The sequence below is a fragment of the Protopterus annectens genome, chromosome 16.part0 (genome assembly GCF_019279795.1).
Source record: "Protopterus annectens isolate FY-2018-M chromosome 16.part0, PAN1.0, whole genome shotgun sequence".
NCBI classification, from domain to species: Eukaryota; Metazoa; Chordata; order Ceratodontiformes; family Protopteridae; genus Protopterus; species Protopterus annectens.
The window spans coordinates 272,620,970-272,648,220 of NC_056750.1; the positions used below are offsets into that span (position 1 = coordinate 272,620,970).

A 27,251-nucleotide genomic window follows, 5' to 3' on the forward strand; every position below is an offset into this window, starting at 1 on the left:
CTGTCCCCATAAAGTCAACATTTTTCAAAAAAATGCAAAATAAAATTTAATTGGCTTGACTAATCATAGAATTTAACCTTGCCTCTTTTACTATACTAATAGACTAAATGTCACTAAAACTGCCACTTTTCCTTTTCAACACTGCCTTATAACTGTCTTTTTTAGATACAGTCAATCAAGCCTGCGATTCTGAGGAAATAATATCAACAGTTCTGTTAGATCTCTTCAAAGCTTTTGATATTGTTTCTCATAGCCATCTTCTGAGCCATCTTTCAAACCTAAATCTTTCCAAAAACACTCTATCCTGGTTCTCAAGTTACTTGTCTGACAGATCTCAGGCTGCGAAATGGAGAAAAGGCACCTCACCTTTTCTACCCACCCCTACCGGTATACCCCAGGGATCCATCCTCGTCCAATGTTGTTCAACATCTTTATCAATAATTTTCACTCTGCTATCCCCCATGCCAAAGTCATACAATATGCAGATGACTCATCTTTAGTCTGCTCTGCTACTAACGTCCCTGAACTTCTAAGACCCAGACCACCTTCTCACTTACTGAGACCTGGATGCTCCAAAACCACCTTTCTCTCAATGCCAACAAATCCAAAATATTATTATTCCCACCCTCAAAAACCTTCCCTTATGATAAAAGTTCCTTCCAAGTCCTAAGCCAAAACAACTCTCATATTGAAGTCATTCCTTTCGCTAAATTACTCGGTGTAACTATAGGTGAACACCTAAAGTTCGATACCCACATACAGCAAAATATAAAAACAAAAAAATCAAAAACTTGGCATGCTATACAGAAACAATCTCTTCCTCTCTCCTTCTACTAGACAAACACTTGCCTCTACTTATCTCTTTCCCTCCCCAATGTACGGTGCTCCCTTACTAACCAACCTATCTTCCTCCAGCTCTTCTAAACTTGAAAACTGTTACAACAAAATTTCTAAACTTGTCACCAAAGCCAAATATTCCTCCCATCATTGTAATGCCTTCCACTCTCTGAATTGGTTACAACTCCTCATCTATCTGGACTACCTCTAATTTGCTACAGCTCACAGGCTAATATTTAAACCCCCAAATGCTCTGCACTCACTAACATCCTACCCCTACACACCCCAAATAGAACTCTCAGATCTGAACACCAAAACTTAATTACTGTCCACAAACCTAAGTGACCCACTGGACAACTTCTCCTCTCTTTTTCCTTAGCCAAGAAATGGAATTTTCTCCCCTCCTCCCTGAGGACATTCCAGAACACAAACAACTTTAAAGCTCAGCTTCACTTCTATCTCTCTTCCAAATGGAAATGCAACTGCATTCTCCCAACCTAGCTCTCTTACCTCTTGTGCATCTAGGCTTCTTATAAGCATGATTCTTTCTCAGTAACTGCTAATTCCACATGGTCATACATAATTTTTCTTTCACTTGGATTTGCATTGGCATTTATGTTTCTTTTTTACTATACATTTCTGTATCTTTTAACTTCATTTTGTACTATGGAGCTTTTGTCCCCAGGCCTCCACTGAAAATGGGCTTCCTGGACCCAGTGGACTTACCCGGTCACCAAACTGGAAATAAATAAATAATAAATTATACAAACTTCAACACTGTTCCTAATTTATAAAAATTACACAAACCCACTCACAACGAACAAAACGGCTGGTGTAAAATATGAAATCCAAAAACTAAAGCAGACACCAGCTGTACCACAGCTATGGAATTTTATTAGTAACAGATAAAACACAGGTAAGCGCTTTCAGGGCTATAGCCCTGAAAGCGCTTACCTGTGTTTTATCTGTTACTAATAAAATTCCATAGCTGTGGTACAGCTGGTGTCTACTGTTCCTAATTTGTTTTATCAGGAGTGTGAAAATTTTTGTGTAGTGTTTGAATACAAATTTGTGTATTTTACTTCTTTACAGTGTGGTTTGCATAGTTCTATACCCATAATCCTCTCCCGCTTCCTTTAAATATTAATTTCTCCCCTAGTTTAATGAGTTTACCACTACTAATACTGAAAATTCTTTCCATTTCCTTATAAAAATGTACTATAAACATACTTATGGTCTGTATTGCTGTGTGTATGCATTTCAATGACAAACAATTTTGTCAGTATTCTTACTGTTTATACTTGTTTTTTGCACTGCTGTGTTCTAATAGCTTTTACTTAGCTTGTATTGTTTTATTTATGTTTACACTTATGCTTTTACTACTGCTTTATGTTTGTTTTCCTTTATGTTTCTACCATTGTTTACATTTATTTAACTATCGGCCAGTAGACTGCTACCTGAAACTGTGCTATCACTGTTAGCATTCGTCTTTTGGCCCAGGTTGTGCTGAAAAGTGTTCTTTGACCAGCTCACCTATCCAGTTAACACACAAACATAAAATATAACAAATTTCAAAAGCTCCGCCTGTTTGGGTAAAACAAAAAATAAAATAGAATGACACAAAAACTAAACTTTTCATAAAGAAATAATGTTATATCATTCTACTTAATTAGTAACAAAGGAGAGGCATAAATAGATTAAAATAAAATAAAAATAAAAGCTTCCTAGAGCATGTTTGCCTGTTGTACTATACATTTTACTTTTTCACACTCTGTCCTTAGTGCCTGTCAACCATTTGGCACTGCCCTCACCAGTCAGTCAATTTGTTTCTTATCATTTGGAAGAGGATTAACCTAGACAAGCTATCATTTAGACAGCCATTATCAGTAGGTCTATTATTTTATGTTTAGTACTACATTCCCAGTGAATGGCCAGCTTGCAGAACAGAAAGAGGACCATACCTCTCAACTGTCCTGATTTTCGCAGAATGTCCAGATTCTTGCCTCATGTTTTTGGTCTCTTCCTCATAAAATTTGTGGTTTTCTAACAAATCACTGAGGAATGAAGTCATTAAAAAATAACATACACTTGTGTTTCAGACTTCATATCCTTCAGAAAATGCATACCAACATAAACCCTGCTATTCTAGGAATGTTCTAAGTTTATAAGAGCAATATTTAAAATGTGTCCCTATTTTGAACCTTTGACCCCACATTATTTTAGGCTTTGTCCAGATATCTTGCACCAAGAGGTTGAGAGGTATGAGGGGGATATCCAATGGGCTGGTTGTTTCTCACTTCCATGATGGATATTGCCAGCAAGCAGCCTCACCTCCCTTCCTCTGGCAAAGAAAGTGGCTTCACCAGCTTCCACAGCAGAAACTGCACTTCCCCATTTGCTTCACAAGTACCTGCTGTACTGTCCACCCACCTGTAAGAAGCCAGCTTGCCATGTTCCTTCACTCCTCTCCATCCCTGCCTAGCTCTTCCAGTGTCATGGCTGTTAATAGATCTTCAGTTGCCTGAGTCATAGTAAGGGCTCCATCCTTCTGCACCATGGAGCAAGGCTTCTGTGCTGTATATTTTATGGTCTTCTACCTCCTGAATTTATTGAAAAATCAACAACAAACCAACTTTCTAGGATATATTCCTCAGGACAACTATGCTGAGTGGCTGCTTAAGCTTTACAGACTAAAATGTAACTGATGAGGAATTCAGACCGATTTCCCACATCCAGTATGCTATCTGTCACGCTTCACTACTGTTCACTCACCCCACCATGTCTTCTTTCAAAAATCTACAAAATTATTAACATGTAAAAGAATAAATGTGTTCCTATCAGAAATGCAAACATTATAGACCTGAAGAAGGCAGAGACTTGCAAAGCAGCTTATACAAATGTTTCCCTTGCAAAGAACTTTAGTCTGATTCTACCAAATGATAAAGCCTTTTGAAATAATAACAGGAACTTACTTTTCCAATATTAATGTCATAATGTCTACTTGATTCATAGTATAAGAGACAAATCGTACATACCACACTCATTTCAAATTGTAATACCTCATGTTTAATAGTACCCATATTTTAATTTACTGTATAACTAAATGCTATCTGGAAGATGCAATTAAAGAAAAGAAAACTGTGTCGTGAGTCAAGTGTTTTTTTTTTTTAATTAAAGGATCAGCCTAATTCCTTCTGACATCTGTAATTAAGTAATTATTTGAATAATTATGGCTATCAAATCAATTTGTTTTTAGCCCGCATTGTTTAAAATCTGAATATGTATTGTATAGTATTAATACAAATTGAAAGAATCAGTAACTGCACAAAGAAATCATTAACATGTAAATTTACAGTATCACCACCACCAACCTCCACTGTCCCATTTTCTAATTAGGTCTGGGGTGTTGTGCCAACTGTAGCCATCTCTCTTTTTATTCAGTACTGCTCTCCTACCTTCTTTGACAGTCATATCTGAGTCACAGGTCCCGTCTCAGACAATCCATTCATCTCTTTGTTGCGTGTCTTTGTTTCCTCTTGCCATCTTCTTGTCTGTCCTAAACCTTCTTCACTAGATTGTATTCTTTCCTTCATATGTGCCCAAATCACTGTAATCTGTTCTCTTTGATGTCTGCAATTGGAGCTGCTAGGATTTCTGTTCTGATTTCATTTCTTCATCTGTCCCACAGTGTGCATCCTATCACCCATCTCAGGCACTTCATCTCCATCATCTCTAGCTTCCTCACCTGCTCTGCATTCACTGCCAAGGTTTCTGTAGCGTATAGTAGTACTGGTTGTACCATTGTTTTAAACACCTTACTTTTCAGCTTCTTTGGCCTTCTACTGTCGTACACTACCCCTGACACGCACTGTGCCACTTAGCTGTAACAGTAACTCCTCTGCTGCTAGCTTTTACCTGCTTATTCAAACTTATCTTCTTTTCTTGTCAGCTACCCCTCCCAGATACTTAAAACTCTTAAACTGTTCTACTATTTTCTTTTCTATCTCAATACTCAGCTTCTTCTGATTTTCCCCATTTGCTGCCATTACAACTGTCTTATCTGTACGCAGCTTCATCCCATGTCCCTTCAGTTTTGTATTCCATTCCACAATTACTTGCTGTAGTTCATGTCCGCAGTCTGCCTGCAATGCCACATTGCCTATAACTTTGTTGATATGTCCCCTCCAATCTGTTTGCTAATGTAATCTATCACTACTACAAACAGCAGCAAATTCAGAGATGAGCCCTGATTAACACCCACTTCCTCTGGGAACCCTTCTCTGAGTTGTACTTGTGTCATAGTGTCCCTGCACTTCTGGGACTTTGAACCATCACAGAAGTGCCCAAACCAGCTTAATTGCGACCTTGTCATATGCTTTCTCCAACTCTAGGAATGTCCAGTTGTACTCCTTCCTCATCTCTAGCTCTTCTCAACTATCTCACTGCAAACATTAGGTTTTTTGCTGCATCCTCACCTGAACCCAAACTGCTCATCTTTCATCTTACTTTCTACTGCTTAACATATTTATCAATCAACCTCTCCAGAACTTTCATGCAGTGTGACAGGAGTTTGATACCTACATACTGCCTACAGTGGTGAATGCCCTCTTTGTTCTTGTACACTAGTATGCCAATTCTCCATTCATCTGGGATGCACCTTTCTCTCCATACTGCTATGGGTATCCACAGGAGTAATTTCTCCCCTAACTCACCCAATATCTTGATCATATCTGCCATGACCTCATCTGAGCATCTGTGCTGTTCTTACTTCTTCTAGGGTGGGCTCCTCCTGTTATTTCATCATAAAATCTGCTGGGTCACTTTAGCATCTATAGGGTTTTCTTCACTCAGAAACTATTGGAAGTACTCCTTCCATCTGCCTTTGATGTCCTGGTGAGCAGGTTGTTGCTAGCATCCTTATGAAGTGTCCAATGTCACTTTTCTTTATCTTGCAGTCTTTTCCTTGTATCTTGACAGACTTTTTGTACCATCTACTGAGTAATTTTCCAGAAGCTGGTACAGTGCCTCTGGTGCCTTGTTCTTCACTATTGCAACTGCTTTCTTAGCCACTTTGTTAGCAAACTAATATTCCTTCTTTGACTGATCTGTTCTGAGTCCATACTTTCTCTTGCATGCCTTTTTTCTTTTGATGATTTCTTGGACTTCTGTATTTCACCATACCTGTTCTGTAGTCCTCACACATACTGTTTTGTGTTGCCACCAATCTTCTTCAACTTTATTTTTTTCTCTTCTTCCTTTAGTGCTAACACCCTGAGTAATTCCTTGAATTCTTGTGCTTTATTTCTGGCCAACTTCCCGGTCTTTAGCCTAGTCTCTGTTAACCTTAGATCCTTCTCTGACCAATGCTGGCAGCAGATTGGGGGAACCAGTGGTTTACGCTGTGAGCTAACTGCTTCACTGGGGATGACTTTGCAATCAGTGATTCCACTCAAGGGCACTTTCCTTACTAGAAGGAAGTCAACCTGAGTTGCATGTTTGTCATTCTTGCATATTTTACAGTATGCATTTGTTTTAACTAACTGGAAGGAGAAACCAGTGCAGCATGTCAACTACTGAAAGTCACCATCTGATAGACAACAGAAACATACTGATGGGGACTTTGTCTATCAGATATCACATGCACGAAAGCAGAGCATTTATCAGCAGATGTTTTTTCCATGACTTGTAATCTCAGTCCATTTTTCTGAAGTGCAGACAAGACATACAGGCCATATTTTGTCAGACCAGAATCTTGTTTCTTTAGAACAGTACAATTAGTTAAGACAGACCTTTAGAGATAAGGTGTCCACTACCAGGAGATCAGCAACATGACAAAACCTGATAGACATTGACATATCCAGCCAGGGAGACAAATCCAGTCCTTTATTTATGGAATTTTCCCCAAAGACTTGGGCTCATAAAGCATACAATAAGTGTCCATGATATGTATTCAATAAAATTCTTATCCCATTTTTTTTGTGCTTTCCAGTCACTTAGAAAGATTACACTAAGTGTACACGTAGTCTACACTTTGTGGTAACCTTTATGAATTCCTGTCCATATAAAAAGCTGCAAGAACATCAGTAGGAAAACTAAAATTAGGAGGAGGAAGGTGTGAGTTATGTCTGTGTTGTCTGTTCACTCACAACAGTGTACACTTAGTGTACACTTAGCTTAGGCTTTATTGAATCTGGCCCTTAGTTTCAGTCATAGAATTGAGCTTTGGTTTGTGTCATACTTAGTCGTTTGGACCTCAGATGTAACTTATATTGAACAAACTCAGTAAAACGGTGTTCAGGTTCAGACATTTCCATTTCTGATGAAGCTGACAGAAAATGCAGTGAATGTACAGAATAATAACTTCTTAGCAGAGCATGGGCTTTGACTTCTGTTTCTGGTAGTGCCACAGTACTAAGTGAGAGTTACAGATAACCATAAATCAAATGAATGGAAATTAACATTTTGATGGGCTTTTAACCTGATAATAATATGTTCTTTTTGTCAAGGGGATAGCTAGTTTATTTAGAAGGCTTCATTTTGTAAGGACTAAAGCTGAAAATTGTAGAACACAGATTTATTTTTCTGTCAGTACATTTGACTGCTATATCTTAGCTTGTGACTGTCATTATTTTTTTCAAATTTGTATTGACAGTTTGTAAACTGAGTTAACTTATGCTTCCTTAATTATTAAAAGATTTCTGGCAGTTACTGTTTTCTGCAGCTTGCTGGGGCATTAACTGTGATTTTGTTGTTCTGTGTCATGTTTTACTTTTTTATGGACTCCATCTCCTTATAAGAGGGTATTCCTAATGGGTGTTGCTGGTTTATCTTACATAATGACCACTTTGAGAGCTACAGAATCATATGTTTTGGCCACTGCACCTCCACCTCAGGCTCATGATGTTAATTAATCATGTTTTACAAGTAATCTGAAGTCTGTATAGTATAAATGTAGTCCTTAAATTAATAAATGTTCCCTATATCCACTTTCAGCATGTGTCATTGTTTATATCAGCCTGTGGTCTAGAGCTTGGCTAAAATGGGACTGCAAACCAGCCCAACTCATGTTTAGTAAACAAGCAACTATGTAAACATAAGGTATAGAAAACTTGCATCTCTGGTACCAGACTATCAGTCATATATGTAACAGTGTCTGCCACATCTTAGTGATATTTATTAACGTAATGATGAAACTGAGATTTAAGTATTTTTATAAACTCAATTAAAAGTGTCCACTACCTCCCTATGTAAATCAACATCCTTTCAGAAGTGCAGGAATAAGAGCCTTAGACTATATACCATTACATGAGGTAATCCAGTCTGTATTTTCAGATATGGATGGTAATAAATATAACCATGCTGGATTATCTACATTATATGCTAATAGTTCAATGTTTTAGTTTATTCATACTGCTAAATAACTAATGAAAGCATACTTATGATATAACATTAATATATTTATGGCACAGCATTAATATATTGACAATAATTTATACCAAACATGACAGTCAACTATCTGTAGTTTCACAACCAGTTTCATGTAATATTTCTGTGTGTTAGCAAACAATTTCACTTGCCTTCACAGCATGAAAATGAATCTCTGCAAACCAAGTTAATGTACTAATTATGTTTGCAGATCTCCTGGCTTCCTGCTGTTGACCTGATCTTCATGGACCCTCAGATCTTGTACCCCTTAGTGTCACAAGTATCCATGGCAAACTTCAGTGCTGCCTTAGCAGCTAGTCCCACAAATGACATTTTTCTGGGTCACCCTACTTCTTTGGGAAGCACAGTCCTAGATCTAGTTGTGTAAGGATTCCCCATGGCAGAGGATCCAATCAAAGAGGAAGCAAGTGCTCTTATGGGTGATCGGTGAGTCCACCTATTTTAATTTGACATGTAAGAGGGCAAAGCACATTCAGTGTCATGGCTGGACTCCTTGTTTTCAGCAGGATTTTACATCTACAGTGCAGACAATTCCTTCTGGCTAGACAGGAGAGGACACTATTAGCTGCAATACTCTGTAAATAAGCCTGTTAAAGACTAATTAAACAAAATAAAACAAATATAAATGCACATTAAGGCTTTTCTTTGAAATCTGATTTTCTGAACTATAACTTTTGCAAAATATAATAGAGTTAGTAAACAGAGGAACAACATTTTAAATACATTTAACTTTTATACAAATAAGATGTATCAATGTGGGCATAAGACAAGCAAACGGTAAGGCATACAGTGAAAAAGCATACCTGCTGTTTGTTTTCCTTAGAATATGGTAACATAGTAGACACATGAAACATGATTTCGTGCCCTTGATACACTGTGTATATGGAATGTGTTCCTGTTGTATCATCTGCAATATAAACAGGCACAACTGAGCTGTGTGCATTGTGAAAAAAAGAATATTCTATAAATGCAGCTGGTAGCTATATAAAAATATTGTAGTGTAGTACAGCAAACTGCATTATCATTAAAGCATCTCCGTTAGAAGCTATTAAACAATAAAACTTAGTTAGAAAAGCATACTTTTTATTCAGAAAACAGTTCTATATCCAGCACAAAGATAATTGTGAAATGAGGAAAAATTACAATAACAAATTATAGCCTTATAAAGAGACTGTAATGCAGCCATTCTTAGGGAAATATGTTTTCTTTTGAAAAACATGAGATCTAGTTTATTACAGAATAATAAGAGATGATTAGATGAAGAACATTCCTCAGTACCCTGGGAAATAAGTTTATGACAATTTTAATAACTGAAAGACATCCGTGAATGGGCAAGCCTTCGTTGGAGGTTGGGCGTCGGGCTGGCACCTCAGCACCATAAAAATCTACTGCCAATCATTAGTGGACCGGAGTTCCACTGTGGCAACTCCTAACCAGGAAAAGCCAAAAGAAGAACTAATTATATCAAAAGAAAGAATCCAAAATGAGCATTTAAGTATGCAACAAGTTGTCTTTACAGGCACTTGTCCCATCTGCAAATACACAGACCCCCCCCACACACAAAACATCAAGCATATGCACATATAAAGGAGCCATGCATTAAAACACACACACACACACACACACACACACACACACACACACACACACACACACACACACACACACACACACACACATTTTTGTTATAAAAATCCAGAAGGGAGCACTACTGTGAAGCTTACAGATAGGAACACTCTAAAACAGACTGGAATCAAGCTATATGGGGCTGTATTAAAAAAGATGACCATGACCTTTTGTTAAGGCATAGGACTTTCATATTCTTGGAATAAAATGCATTTTTGCACATATGCATAAAAGCCACTATGTTTCTAAGACTGTTCTTTTTTAAATAATTTTGTCCCCCCACTTCCTGCTACTCTTGGGAATTTCTCCTTTATTTACTGGCTCTACTGAACCCGACAAGCTTCAACCAGAATTTTTCTGACCATGTTTGAGCATGGTGAGGAGATTAAGGGCCCCTAGGACCAAAGCATATTGCTGTAAGGGAGAATTGTTCGAATGTCCTGAATTTCCACCCTTTGCATGTACCTGCAACATGTAGGGATAGACATGCAATGGTGGTGCTGGTATACTGCCTCACCTCTGTGGTGAGCCAGTCAATGCCTCCACCTCCATGAACCTAATCTTTGTTAGTGATCAAACGCAAAGTGCCTCTGAGGTTACCTCCAGGATGGGCATTGCCACCCTACCCTTACTAGCACCTAATACACCTGAGTGGATGATCAACCCCCACTCACCTGGGCTACAGTTAATGCCTTGTCTCTCCATAGCATGGCATCGACTACTGTTTTATAAGGCTCTATGACTGGTGTCTATAATGATTTTAATGTTTTACTGCATGTGTGTCTGTGTGTATGTGTGGTGTGTGTATAGTATTATATATACATGTGTGTGTTTATGTGTGTATAGTATTTGATATATATATATATATATATATATATATATATATATATATATGTGTGTGTGTGTGTGTGTGTGCGTGTGCATGTGTATATGTGGGTTCACTTTATAACATCGAAATACCAAAATGTCGAATTTCAGTATCTCGAAGCTATAAAGTCGAATGTTAGAAATAGCAAACGTTCATAATCGTGAATTTCATATATCTCGAATATATGTCGAATTTGCGGTTATGAAGTTGCACTACGTAATGTCCGGGTTTGTGTTTTGGTGGTGCGTGGTGCCGTGTGTGGATGTAGGTGTTATGTCAGGTAAGTGAGTGTTTTGTAAAGGTTTTGAGTGGGAGTTAGAGTGTGTGTGAGGGATTGGAAAATGTGCGTGTGTGAGTGAGCTTTTGTGTTGTGTTTGTGCAATCACGGAGTTAGTATATATAAGTGGGGGTGTGTGGGGGGTGCAGTGTGAGTTGTGTATGTGTGTTTTTTTTGTTTATGTTGTGATGTGGGTGTTGTGTTGTATGTTTAGTGTAGTGTGTGCAGTGTTTTCGGTTATGTGGTTTCACTGTTTTTGTTTGTCGGTGTTTTGTGGATTCGGTTTTATAGTCTTGAGATACTGAAATTCGATATTTCAGCATTTCGAGGTTATAAAGTGAATCCGTATATGTATATAAATGCATACATAATACACACCCACCATTTATACACATTTAAAAGTGTTTCTATGTCAAGGCTGATAACTGCCAAATCTTTTTTATAATAACCATCATAATCAATGAAAGAGAGAACTCTTCAAATATTATCCAGTGAGGATAAATCATGCTTGATCTTCATTTATTATAAAAAAGATATATTTACCTTAGCTACCACAATATCAGTGTTTATCAATGAAATGGGTCTACATGATGAACAATCTTCAACATTTTATCCCATTTTAATATTGTTGTTACTGTATACTATTCTAAAAAGGAGACTTCATTTAATATTTTGCATATTATTAAATACTTCAGGCATTAAATAAATTAGGTTTTTGTAGAAACATTTTATATGCTGTATTTCTCATATAATGCCATTAATTCTTGGAGATTCCTTTTCTTTTGTGTGATATGATCTTTAACATTCTGTATTGAATGAGATTAGTTAATAATTAATATTATCTGCTGTTAGTTGTTTCACTACATTATTTTCAATATATTTTTTAGTTTTATAACATGTATACCCAAGTCTTAGGCCTGAGTTCAGGAAAGTTACCATGAGGTATCCAGTCGGTGCACATCTGACAGTAAGTGTTTTGTATTCAGAGAAAGCCCTAGCACTGTGCTCCAACACAAGAATATGCAGCACTACCATATGCTGCAAAACAAGGACATGCAGCACTACTATATGATGCAACACAAGGGCATGCAGCACTACTGTGTGCTGCAACACAAGAACATGCAGCACTACCATGGGCTGCAACACAAGGACAAGCAGCACTACCATATGCTGCAAAACAAGGATATGCAGCACTACTATATGCTGCAACACAAGGACATACAGCACTATTGTGTGCTGCAGCACAAGGACATGCAGTACTACCTTGGGTTGCAAAACAAGGACATGCAGCACTACTATATGTTGCAACACAGGGACATGCAGCACTACTGTGTGCTGCAAAACAAAGACATGCAGCACTACTATATGATGCAACACAAGGACATGCAGCACTACTGTGTGCTGCAACACAAGAACATGCAGCACTACCATGGGCTGCAACACAAGGACAGGCAGCACTACCATATGCTGCAAAACAAGGACATGCAGCACTACTATATGCTGCAACACAAGGACATACAGCACTATTGTGTGCTGCAGCACAAGGACATGCAGCACTACCATGGGCTGCAACACAAGGACAGGCAGCACTACCATGGGCTGCAGCACAAGGACATGCAGCACTACCATGGGCTGTAGCACAAGGATATGTGGGCTGCAGCACAAGGACATGTAGCACTACCATATGCTGCAACAGAAGAACACGCAGAACTACCTTGGGGTGCAAAATAAGGACATGCAGCACTACTATATGCTGCAACACAAGGACATGTAGCACTACTGTGTGCTGCAACACAAGAACATGCAGCACTACCATGGGCTGTAGCACAAGGATATGTGGGCTGCAGCACAAGGACATGTAGCACTACCATGTGCTGCAACAGAAGAACATGCAGTACTACCTTGGGGTGCAAAACAAGGACATGCAGCACTACTATATGCTGCAACACAAGGACATGCAGCACTACTGTGTGCTGCAACACAAGAACATGCAGCACTACCATGGGCTGCAACACAAGGACAGGCAGCATTACCATATGCTGCAAAACAAGGACATGCAGCACTACTATATGCTGCAAAACAAGGACATACAGCACTACTGTGTGCTGCAGCACAAAGACATGCAACACTCCATGGGCTGCAAAATAAGGACATGCAGCACTACCACGGGCAGCAGCACAAGGATATGTGGGCTGCAACACAAGGACATGCAGCACTACCATGTGCTGCAACACAAGGACATGCAGTATTACCTTGGGTTGCAAAACAAGGACAGGCAGCACTACCATGGGCTGAACACAAGGACATGCAGCACTACCGTGGGATGCAACACAGGGACTTGCAGCACTACCATATGTTGAAACACAAGGACATGCAGCACTACTGCATGCTGCAACAAACGGATAGGCAGCACTACCATGGGTTGCAACACACGGACAGGCAGCACTACCATGGGCTGCAACACAAAGACATGCAGCACTACCACGGGCTGCAGCACAAGGATATGTGGGCTGCAACACAAGGACATGCAGCACTACCACGGGCTGCAGCACAAGGATATGTGGGCTGCAACACAAAGACATATAGCACTACCATGTGATGCAACACAAGGACATGCAGTATTACCTTGGGATGCAAAACAAGGACAGGCAGCACTACCATGGGCTGAACACAAGGACATGCAGCACTACCGTGGGATGCAACACAAGGACTTGCAGCACTACCGTGGGATGCAACACAAGGACTTGCAGCACTACCGTGGGATGCAACACAAGGACTTGCAGCACTATCATATGTTGCAACACAAGGACATGCAGCACTACTGCGTGCTGCAACAAACGGATAGGCAGCACTACCGTAGGCTGCAGTGCATGAACATGCAGCAACACCATGGGCTGCAACACACGGACAGGCAGCACTACCATGGGCTGCAACACACGGACAGGCAGCACTACCATGGGTTGCAACACATGGACAGGCAGCACTACCATGGGCTGCAACACAAGGACATGCAGCACTACCATGGGCTGCAGCACAAGGATATGTGGGCTGCAACACAAGGACATGCAGCACTACCATGGGCTGCAGCACAAGGATATGTGGGTTGCAACACAAAGACATGTAGCACTACCATAGGCTGAACACAAGGACATGCAGTATTACCTTGGGATGCAACACAAGGACTTGCAGCACTACCATATGTTGCAACACAAGGACATGCAACACTACTGTATGCTGCAACAAACGGACAGACAGCACTACCATAGGCTGCAGTGCAAGGACATACAGCAACACCATGGGCTGCAACATACAGACAGGCAGCACTACCATGGGCTGCAACACATGAACAAGCAGCACTACCATGGGCTGCAACACATGAACAGGCAACACTACCATGGGCTGCAACACAAGGATATGCAGCACTGCCATGGGCTGCAACACAAGGACATGCAGTACTACCATGGGTTGCAACACAAGGACATGCAGCACTACTGTGTGCTGCAACACAAGCACATGCAGCACTACCGTGTGCTGCAAAATAAGGGCATGCAGCGCTACTGCATGCTGCAACAAACGGATAGGCAGTACTACCGTGGGCTGCAGCGCAAGGACATGCAGCAACACCATGGGCTGCAGCACATGGACAGGTAGCACTACCATGGGCTGCAACACATGGACAGGCAACATTACCATGGGCTGCAACACAGGGATAGGCAGCACTACCATGGGCTGCAACACAAGGACATGCAGTACTACCATGGGTTGCAACATAAGGACATGCAGCACTACCGTGCGCTGCAACACAAGGACATGCAGCACTACTGTGTGCTGCAACATAAGGGCATGCAGCACTACTGCGTGCTGCAACAAACAGATAGGCAGCACTACCATGGGCTGCAGCACAAGGACATGCAGCAACACCATGGGCTGCAACACATGGACAGGCAGCATTACCATGGGCTGCAACACAAGGACATGCATCACTACCACGAGCTGTAGCACAAGGATATGTGGGCTGCAACACAAGGCCATGCAGCACTACCATGGGCTGCAACACAAAGTCATGTAGCACTACTGTGTGCTGCAACAAAACGACATGCAGCACTACCATGGGCTGCAACATAAGGACATGCAGCACTACCATGGGCTGCAACACAAGGACATGCAGCACTACTGTGTGCTGCAACACAAGGACAGGCAGTACTACCATGTGCTGCAACACAAGGTCAGGTAGTACTACCATGTGCTGCAACACAAGGACATGCAGCACTACCATGGGCTGCAACACAAGAACATGCAGCACTATCATGTGCTGCAACATAAGGACATGCAGCATTACTGTGGGAAGCAGCACAAGGTCATGCAGCACTACCATGTGCTGCAACACAAGGTCAGGTAGTACTACCATGTGCTGCAACACAAGGACATGCAGCACTACCATGGGCTGCAACATAAGGACATGCAGCACTACCATGTGCTGCAACACAAGGACATGCAGCACTACCATGGGCTGCAACATAAGGACATGCAGCACTATCATGTGCTGCAATATAAGGACATGCAACATTACCATTGGCTGCAACATAAGGTCATGCAGCACTACCATGGGCTGCAACACTAGGACAGGCAGCACTACTGTGGGTTGTGATACAAGGACATGCAGCACTACCATGGGCTGTGACACAAGGACATACAGCACTACTGTGTGCTTCAACACAAGGACATGCTGCACTACTGTGTGCTTCAACACAAGAACATGCAGCACTACTGTGTGCTGCAACACAAGGGCATGAGCACGACCATGTGCTGCTACACAAGGAGATGCAGCACTACCATGTGCTGCAACACAAGGAGATGCAGCACTACCATGGGTTGCAACACAAGGGCATGCAGCACTACCATGAGTTGCAACACAAGGACAGGCAGCACTACCATATGGTGCAACACAAGGATATGAAGCACTACCATATGCTGCAACACAAGGACATGCAGCACTACCAATATCTGCAACACAAGGACAGGCAGCACTACCATGGGCTGCAACACAAGGAGATGCTGCACTACCATGGGCTGCAACACAAGGACATGCAGCACTACCATGGGCTGCAACACAAGGACATGCAGCACTACCATGGGCTGCAACACAAGGACATGCAGCACTACCATGGGCTGCAACACAAGGACATACAGCATTATCATGGGCTGCAATACAAGGAGATGCTGCACTACCATGGGCTGCAACACAAGGACATGCAGTATTACCTTGGGTTGCAAAACAAGGACAGGCAGCACTACCATGGGCTGAACACAAGGACTTGCAGTACTACCATATGCTGCAACAAACGGACAGGCAGCACTACAATAGGCTGCAGTGCAAGGACATACAGCAACACCATGGGCTGCAACATACAGACAGGCAGCACTACCATGGGCTGCAACATACAGACAGGCAGCACTACCATGGGCTGCAACACACGAACAAGCAGCACTACCAATGGCTGCAACACATGGACAGGCAACACTACTATGGGCTGCAACACAAGGATATGCAGCACTGCCATGGGCTGCAACACAAGGACATGCAGTACTACCATGGGTTGCAACACAAGGACATGCAGTACTACCATGGGTTGCAACACAAGGACATGCAGCACTATCATGTGCTGCAACACAAGGACATGCAGCACTACTGTGTGCTGCAACATAAGGGCATGCAGCACTACTGTGTGCTGCAACAAATGGATAGGCAGTACTTCCGTGGGCTGCAGCGCAAGCATGCAGCAACACCATGGGCTGCAACACATGGACAGGTAGCACTACCATGGGCTGCAACACATGGACAGGCAACACTACCATGGGCTGCAACACAGGGATAGGCAGCACTACCATGGGCTGCAACACCAGGACATGCTGTACTACCATGGGTTGCAACACAAGGACATGCAGCACTACCGTGTGCTGAACACAAGGACTTGCAGTACTACCATATGTTGCAACATAAGGGCATGCAGCACTACTGCATGCTGCAACAAACAGATAGGCAACACTACCGTGGGCTGCAGCACAAGGACATGCAACAACACCAGTGGCTGCAACACGCAAACAGGCAGCACTACCATGGGCTGCAACACATGGACAGGCAGCACTACCATGGGCTGCAACACAAGGACATGCAGCACTACCAATGGCTGCAACACATGGACAGGCAACACTACTATGGGCTGCAACACAAGAATATGCAGCACTGCCATGGGCTGCAACACAAGGACATGTAGCACTACCATGGGACTGCAATATAAGGACATGCAACATTACCATGGGCTGCAACACAAGGTCATGCAGAACTACCGTGTGCTGCAACACAAGGACATGCAGCACTAATGTGTGCTGCAACACAAGGACATGCAGCACTACCATGGGCTGCAACACAAGGACATGCAGCACTACCGTGGGCTGTGACACAAGAACATGCAGCACACCATGTGCTGCAACATAAGACATGCAGCATTAGCGCACTACCATGGGCTGCAACACAAGGACATGCAGCACTACCATGGGCTGCAACATAAGGACATGCAGCACTACCATGCTGCAACATAGGCAGCACTACCATGGGCTGCAACACCAGGACATGCTGTACTACCATGGGTTGCAACACAAGGACATGCAGCACTACCATGTGCTACAACACAAGGTCATGCAGCACTACTGTGTGCTGTAACATAAGGGCATGCAGCACTACTGCATGCTGCAACAAACAGATAGGCAACACTACCGTGGGCTGCAGCACAAGGACATGCAACAACACCAGTGGCTGCAACACACAAACAGGCAGCACTACCATGGGCTGCAACACATGGACAGGCAGCACTACCATGGGCTGCAACACATGGACAGGCAGCACTACCATGGGCTGCAACACAAGGACATGTATCACTACCACGGTCTGCAGCACAAGGATATGTGGGCTGCAACACAAGGGCATGCAGCACTACCATGGGCTGCAACACAAGGACATGCAAGCACTATTGTGTGCTGCAACACAAGGACATGCAGCACTACCATAGGCTGCAACACAAGGACATGCAGCACTACTGTGTGCTGCAACACAAGGACATGCAGCACTACCATGGGCTGCAACACAAGGACATGCAGCACTACCATGGGCTGCAACACAAGGACATGCAGCACTACCATGTGCTGCAACACAAGGACATGCAGCACTACCATGGGCTGCAACACAAGGACATGCAGCACTACAATGGGCTGCAACACAATGACATGCAGCACTACCAAGGGCTGCAACACAAGGACATACAGCATAATCATGGGCTGCAATACAAGGACACGCAGCACTACCATGGTCTTCAACAAGACATGCAGCACTACCATGTGCTGTAACACAAGGACATGCAGCACTACCATGGGACTGCAACAGAAGGACATGCAGCACTACCATGGGACTGCAACACAAGGACATGCAGCACTACCATGGGCTGCCACACAAAGACAAGCACCACTACCATGGGCTGCAACACAAGGACATGTAGCTTTATTGTGTGCTGCAACAGAAGGACATGCAGCACTACCGAGTGCTGCAACACAAGGACATGCAGCACTACCATGAGTTGCAACACAAGGACAGGCAGCAATACTATATGGTGCAACACAAGGACATGCTGCACTACCATATGGTGCAACACAAGGACATGCAGCACTACCAATGGCTGCAACACAAGGACAGGCAGCACTACCATGGGCTGCAACACAAGGACATGCAGCACTACCATGGGCTGCAACACAAGGACATGCAGCACTACCATGGGCTGCAACACAAGGACATGCAGCACTACCATGGGCTGCAACACAAGGACATACAGCATTATCATGGGCTGCAATACAAGGACATGCAGCACTACCATGGTATCCAACAAGACATGCAGCACTACCATGTGCTGTAACACAAGGACATGCAGCACTACCATGGGCTGCCACACAAAGACAAGCACCACTACCATTGGCTGCAACACAAGGACATGCAGCACTACCATGGGCTGCAACACAAGGACATGCAGCACTACCATGGGCTGTGACACAAGGACATGCAGCGCTACCATGTGCTGTAACACAAGGACATGCAGCACTACCATCTGACTGCAACACAAGGACATGTAGCACTACCATGGGACTGCAACACAAGGACATGCAACACTACCATGGGACTGCAACACAAGGACATGCAGTACTACCATGGGCTGCAACACAAGGACATGCAGCACTACCAATGGCTGCAACACAAGGACATGCAGCACTACCATGGTATCCAACAAGACATGCAGCACTACCATGAGCTGTAACACAAGGACATGCAGCACTACCATGGGCTGCCACACAAAGACAAGCACCACTACCATTGGCTGCAACACAAGGACATGCAGCACTACCATGTGCTGCAACACAAGGAGATGCAGCACTACTATGGGTTGCAACACAAGGGCATGCAGCACTACCATAGGCTGTGACACAAGGACATACAGCAGTACCGTGTGCTGCAACACAAGGACATGCTGCAAAACTGTGTGCTGCAACACAAGGGCATGCAGCACGACCATGTGCTGCAATACAAGGAGATGCAGCACTACCATGGGACTGCAACACAAGGACATGCAGCACTACCATGGGCTGCCACATAAAGACAAGCACCACTACCATGGGCTGCAACACAAGGACATGTAGCTCTATTGTGTGCTGCAACAGAAGGACATGCAGCACTACCATGTGCTGCAACACAAGGAGATGCAGCACTACTATGGGTTGCAACACAAGGGCATGTAGCACTACCATGGGCTGTGACACAAGGACATACAGCACTACCGTGTGCTGCAACACAAGGACATGCTGCACTACTGTGTGCTGCAACACAAGGGCATGCAGCATGACCATGTGCTGCAATACAAGGAGATGCAGCACTACCATGTGCTGCAACACAAGGAGATGCAGCACTACCATGGGTTGCAACACAAGGGCATGCAGCACTACCATGGGCTGCGACACAAGGACATACAGCACTACCATGTGCTGCAACACAAGGGCATGCAGCACGACCACGTGCTGCAATACAAGGAGATGCAGCACTACCATATGCTGCAACACAAGGACATGCAGCACTACCAATGACTGCAACACAAGGACAGGCAGCACTACCATGGGCTGCAACACAAGGACAAGCAGCACTACCATGTGCTGCAACACAAGGTCATACAGCATTATCATGGGCTGCAACACAAGGACATGCTGCACTACCATGGGCTGCAACACAAGGACATGCAGCACTACCATGGGTTGCAACACAAGGACAGGCAGCACTACCATGGACTGCAACACAAGGACATGCTGGACTACCATGGGCTGTAACACAAGGACATGCAGCACTACCATGGGTTGCAACACAAGGACATGCAGCACTACCATGGGCTGCAACACAAGGACAAGCAGCACTACCATGGGCTGCAACACAAGGTCATACAGCATTATCATGGGCTGCAATACAAGGACATGCAGCACTACCATGGTATCCAACAAGACATTCAGCACTACCATGTGCTGTAACACAAGGACATGCAGCACTACCATGGGACTGCAACACAAGGACATGCAGCACTACCATGGGACTGTAGCACAAGGACATGCAGCACTACCATGGGACTGTAGCACAAGGACATGCAGCACTACCATGGGCTGCCACACAAAGACAAGCACCACTACCATGGGCTGCAACACAAGGACACATAGCACTACTGTGTGCTGGAATACAAGGACATGCAGCAGTACTGTGGGCTGCAACACAAGGACATGCAGCAATACCGTCTGGTGCAACACTAGGACATGCAGCACTATCATGGGCTGCAATGCAAGGACATGCCGCATTACCATGGGCTGCAATACAAGGACATGCAGCACTACCATGGGCTCCAACAAGACATGCAGCACTACCATGTCCTGCAACACAAGGACATGCAGCAATACTGTCTGGTGCAACAAAAGGACATGCAGCACTACCATGGGCTACAACACAAGGACAGACAGCATTACTCTGGTCTGTAACCCAAGGACATGCAGCACTACCATGGGCTGCAACACAAAGACATGCAGCACTACCATGTGCTGCAACACAAGGACATGCAGCACTACCATGGGCTGTCCCCATGGCCATGTTAGATACTAATGAGATATTCCAGAGAAAAAGGCACATGTTAATTAGTCATGTAAATTCCACTGGAACTTCATTTGTAGAGCAGAGTGACTTGGAGAATCGATCATCTGCATAAAATAGCATGGTTGCTCCTGGCTGCTTGTTGCAAGGGACACTGTGGAAAAGCTGTGTTCATCCATTACTGTACAGTTAATGTCCCGGGGAGTCTACAGTTCAGTTAATGTTAAGGGGTGCGCAAGTGTGTGTGTGTGTGTGTGTGTGTGTGTGTGTGTGTGTGTGTGTGTGTGTGTGTGTGTGTGTGTGAAGGACTGCATATGTGAGTCCATGTGTTTGTGTATCTCTCTGCTTGGGAGCTTAGTGAGGGGATAGTTTACGTGCATCTATGTGTGGGTGTCAGTGAATGAATAAGTGTGTTCATGAGTACAACTGACTCAGGACAGGGCCATATTTGTTCATTTTTGTGTGTATGTGAGTATAGAGTGTGTGTGAATTTTTGAGTGTATGTGTGTGTGAAGTTGTGTGGGTGGTTGGGGTTGCTGTCAAACTCCCACACACCCTTAGACTAATAAGCAAAGCTTGCAAAATTGGGTGAAGGAGAACACTAGACATTAGGGAATAACTGAAGATGTGTGTCGGGGGCAACAAGCCACCAGTGAGAACACTTAAGACATGAGTCTGGGGGGCACAAGACATCAGTGAGAACACTTCAGTACAGTAGCTTAACAACATTTATACAAGATATGGGTAGGGAGGAAACACTAAGCACTGGAGATAATAGATCATGCCTTAAGGGCACGTGAGACAGGGACAACACAAACCACCTGGGATTACAATTTCATCTTGTACCTTAACTGTACTTACAAATAACATGGGTCGGGGGAACAGTAAACACCAGGGATACTCTATGTAGTATGCCTTAAAGTCAACAAGAATGATTCTATCCATGTACCCTTACATCTCCTACAGAGGACAGTCCTCTGTGCCACCACTAGAAATTGGGGATGTATTCTAAAACACTAAATGCTATTAATTTTGGTCACCTTAGAACAGAATTTTGGTTCTCCAGCTATATTACTATTCTGTGAGGAGTTAAGGAATTTAATTCATTTCTAAGACAACTGCAAATTTGTGTCTAATGCTTGATCTCTCTTATTTAAAGCCTTAACCATATCAATGTGTACCTTTACTCTGCTCTAAAGGTTAAAATTTGCATAATTCTAAAATTATAATTGAAAAACTGCATTTTGCCTCTCACTGTTTGTTCTACTGATGTACTTGATCTGAATTAATTACCTAGCTAGCTGTTGGATAAAGTAGTGTATTTTTACACTATAGCAAGCACTTATTTTTAACCAAGAGGTCAGTAGATTTTCCATCTAGTGCACTGGGAAGTAGCCTGGGGTGTTTAGGTTGGGGAATCACTTGAGATTTCTGCAAGTAGTTTTACTGGCTGGAGAGCTTATTAATCAGTGTATCTTGTTTTTGTGCCTTTTAAATTCTGTACAACTGAGTGGCTCTTGGATCCTATATACAAAGCAAAGTATTTTTATTGAATAATCATACTTTTACAAGATGTTTAAAGTACACTGCTGTATTTTTATGTTTAAGTTTGTTTGTGGTGGCATTTCATATCTTTTAGGTTTTTTGTGGTAGTATTTCACTCTGGACATTCCTTTACTGTGCCTTTACATTTGGAGGACGGGGATTTTTCATCTAGTGGTGACGGGTGTTTGCTTAGTCTATCTGGGCTGAGAAACGCACAAAAGGGCTCCAAGTATTTTTTTGTATTTATCTTATATACAGTGACTGCACTGCAGCTGTTTCAAAAAACTGCACTGTCTGCTGCTGCTTTAAGTAGTTAATTGTACTGTATTATACTGTATCTGTTAGTTGTGGAGTTGTTGTAGGTAGTTTGTGTGGTCTTGTTACACTTTGGCTCCAAATCAGCTATTCTACATTAAGAAGGTGCTTTTCTGCATCCTTGTGACAGAAGTGTGTTGATCTAACTTGTCTGAGTTGGGGATTGTTGTTGGAAGGCTTATTGTGTGCTTTCCTGATTTGTAGGTAGCTTAAAACTTGTTTCTCTTTGCTTGTATTTAAGCCTAATTTGTGCAGTTCTGCTCTTCACTCAGTGGCAGTTAATAGCACCCTGTATAGATACAAAAGCCTAGGAGTTCAGTTTTTCACTAAACATCTGTCAGTGAAACCCTTCCAAGCCTTTCTGCTGCTCTAGAAACAACTCAGCTGTGCACTGAGTAGTGTTGCCTTATTGATTAACCTTAGCCTACACAAAAGTATAGGTCGCTCTTGTAGTATCGGCACTACTAGCACAGTCCTGTCAAATTAACTCTTTCCCTTCCTCTAATAAAACATAAAATAAGAGCCTGCTATCACTGATCAGCAGTTTTCCATCATATCTCTGGCCAGCCTGACAGACATGGGCATCCTGAGGCAATGTAGCAATTGTCTCATGTATACTGGCAACCTCTTACTCCTGAAACAAATAAATACTGTATGCAAGAGATGCAATTACAGTATGAATTTGGAGGCAAGACTCTCACATAAAGACAAACTGAATGCCAAACAGATTGTCAGCACACACACACACACTTCCCACACTAAATAAGGTCTGATACACAAATCCACATATGTGGATGTACTCACTAGTAACTTATCAAAAGATCAGAGGTTTTCAATGGGAAACTACTTACACACATAATACAAAAGCAACCAAAACACATATCAAGCACACTAGTGTCTCAACAAATAAGCCCTTAAGGCATAACATCACAAAACATATTAGTCATAGATGTCTCCACTGTAAGACACAGATGTTCTCCTCACTAGGCTGGATAAGGAGCAGAGCAGGTTATGGTTAGCTGCCTGTCAGGTTCCAGGATCTGTCAAGTCATTCAATCACCAATACCAGTATGACTCCATCATAGTCCATGTGGGGGTAAATGACTTGAGACATACTTCACTGGACTATATGAAAAGAGACGTAACTGAGCTTTCAAATTATGTGTCACAGGCAGGTTTAAGCCTAGCTTTGGATAGCGTTCTACCTTCACCAAGGATAATGCCACAATACAAACAAAAAATGACTGACTTTAACTATTTGCTTAGCTTCTGTTGTCAGTCCAAGGGGGATCCAATATCGGTCAGCCTAGGAACACATGGTTGTCAGACCACACTGCTTTGCCAGAGATGGTCTGCACCCATCTCATCTAGGCTTTTAGATACTGGCAAAGGTATTAGCCACTTCTAATGTGCATTTTTAAGCAATAGCCACTCCTATTGTGCATTTTTAAGCAATGTCAAAGTAACCAACCTCCCAACATATCAAAATCCTCTCTAGATAAACTTATGGTACTGCTGCTTAATGCTAGGAATCTAAACAAGAAACTGCACTCCCTGGAACCAATTCTTACCTTGGAAAATGCTAACATTTGTGCAGTCACCGAGACATAGTTGAAAGGTGTGGAAACCACCCCAGCCATGTAGGGCTACAATGCCTTCCATACATTTAGACCATGAGATGAGCATGAAAGAACCAAAGGATGAGGTGTCTCCATATTCAATAAGGATAAGTGCACCTCGAGACTGGTAGAACAGTATGACTCTCTTGAGATACTCCATGTCCAATTAACTATAGGCAAAGCCCCCTACCACATCATAGTTAGCTATAGCTCCCCACCATGATAGAAGAAAAGCATACCACACACCTTGACTTGCTGGATTCACTTGCTATACAGCCCAACACCTTACCCATTTGTGATTTTAATTATCCTACCATTGACTGGGAAGCATACATGACCTCAAACATGCAGGCTCAGAGGTTCTTGTACTTTGTCAGTGCAAATGCTCTGGAACATCTAGTCAGCAAAACCACATCAGGCTGAAATGTTCTGGACACAGTAGACACTAACATGGGAGAGTATTGCACCCTCCCCATCTGATGTCCTTCCTGCTAAGATCAAACCATAAACCAGTCTCTTTTGATCTAATTATAAGACCAGATACCCCAAGATAAACTACCTCCTACTAAGTGATGGTATAAGTTTCAAAGCCCACTCAAATGCAGATAACATGGACTTCTATTTAGAGGTGTACACCAATGCCCTGTACAACCACTGCAGCTGCACAGAATTTGCTGTACCTGACTGCCAAAAAAAAAAAAAACAAGCCACCCTGGTGGACCTCTAGTATGAGGAGGCTATACAACAAGAGAAAGAAACTAATGTCCAAGAACAAGAGGGAACTGGCTCTGCAGAGGAAGAATACCCTCTCTAGCTTAAACAAACAAGTTAGAGTTCTTGTCAAGTCCTCCAAAACTAATTAGAAAGCAAAAATAGCCCCCCCCCCAGCTATGGATAATCACAAGGCATTCTTTAACTACATTCAGAATCTAAAAGGGAACAACCAGCTATGTGCTGAACTGGCTGAGGATGCCACCACTCATATTCAACTGGTGGTAATAGCCAACCTGCTAGCTTACAGATTTAGAGCAAACTTCACCCCCTGTCCCCTCCAGTCATCCCCCAAAGTATACCTACCACCATTCCTCAACCTATTATCTCAAAAGAGAGCAGATCATCTCAGTGCTCTCCAAGGCCAAAACATGACATCAATGGGACCAGACAACATCCCAGATTGCCTTTTAAAGATTATAAAACATGACCTAGCAGATCCAATTGGATCCTTGTTTAACCACAGGCTGAGAACTGGACATGTTCTGGCAGAATGGAGGACAACAACAGTAATCCCTCTACACAAAGGGGGATCATCAACCCATCCTGGGAATTATAGGCCCATAAGCTTGACTACCATTATCTACAAGGCCATGGAAAGAATCATTATGGACCTTATTAACAAGGGCTTTGGTTATCTCCAAACTCTGGACCCAACCCATTTTGGATTTGTTAAAGGTAGATCATGCCTTTTAAACATGGTTGATTTCTTTGAGAGGGTCACCAAGGCATTGGATGAGGGAAGGATAGTGCAAACTGCCTATCTTGACCTAGCCAAGGCATTTGACACAATCCTCCACTCAGGTAATATAGAGAAACTCTCCTAATTGGGAATTAGCCCCTACATTACCAGATAGGTAGCCAACTGGCTCACTGACAGGAAACATACTGTCAAAGTGGGTGACTTCACCTTTAGCAAAAGACCAGTCACCATTGGTGTACCACAGGGTTATGTGCTGGGCCCCTTACTGTTCAAAATTTATTTTTCAGAAGTCCGGGCAAATTTGGATGGCCTGTGGCTGATCAAGTTCTCTGACAATTTCAAAGTGGAAGAAATCACTGAATCTCCCAATGATGTTAATAAATTGCAGACAGAGATAATGCGGACAAATGACTGGTGCCAAAGCCACAGATTAAAGCTAAATGCATAATTATTCCCATTTGGAAAGCTGACATCCCTGCTAATTACATTATAGACAGCACCCCCCATAAGTGTAGACCCAGATGTATGTGATCTGGTTACTCAGGTTGATAGCAACCTCAACCTTGACCACCACATATCCACAGTAGTAAGGAAATCCTTCAATGTGGCACATCTTATAAGTACAGGCATCACCTCTAGATCTAAGGATGTTATAACACCATTATACTCAGTCCTCATCAGACCAGAAATTAAGTATAATGCTCCCTTTTGTATGTACCTCACCAGACACCTGCAACAATTGGAGAGACCACAGAGGTTTCTCACCAAGAAATTACAGGGTATACAAAAAAGTCTTACATGGAAAGCCTGAAAACCCTGTCACTGTATTCAGTCTCCTACAGTGTTCTAGGGGGCAACCTGTGCCTGGCTTATAGGACAGTATCTGACCCATCCCTGATGGATATGCTACACATTTGTTATTCAAACTGCACGAGGGCCATTCACTCCAGAGATCTTAACCTAGCCTCAGACATGAACAGGTCATACTGGTGAAATAGATACATCTCCCAGAGACTGCCACTTCTCTGGAA

The 27,251-nt window shown here is 42.9% G+C and overlaps 1 protein-coding gene across 1 annotated transcript in view; it reads right to left on the reverse strand.

Moving 5' to 3' along the window:
• Nucleotides 1–27,251, reverse strand: part of GARNL3 (GTPase activating Rap/RanGAP domain like 3) — a 3,522,664-nt gene that overhangs the window by 1,204,449 nt on the left and 2,290,964 nt on the right. The window contains exon 12 of the mRNA XM_044057887.1: nt 9,087–9,190. Within this exon, the coding sequence (XP_043913822.1) occupies nt 9,087–9,190 (104 nt within the window). The remainder of the gene's footprint in view (nt 1–9,086; nt 9,191–27,251) is intronic.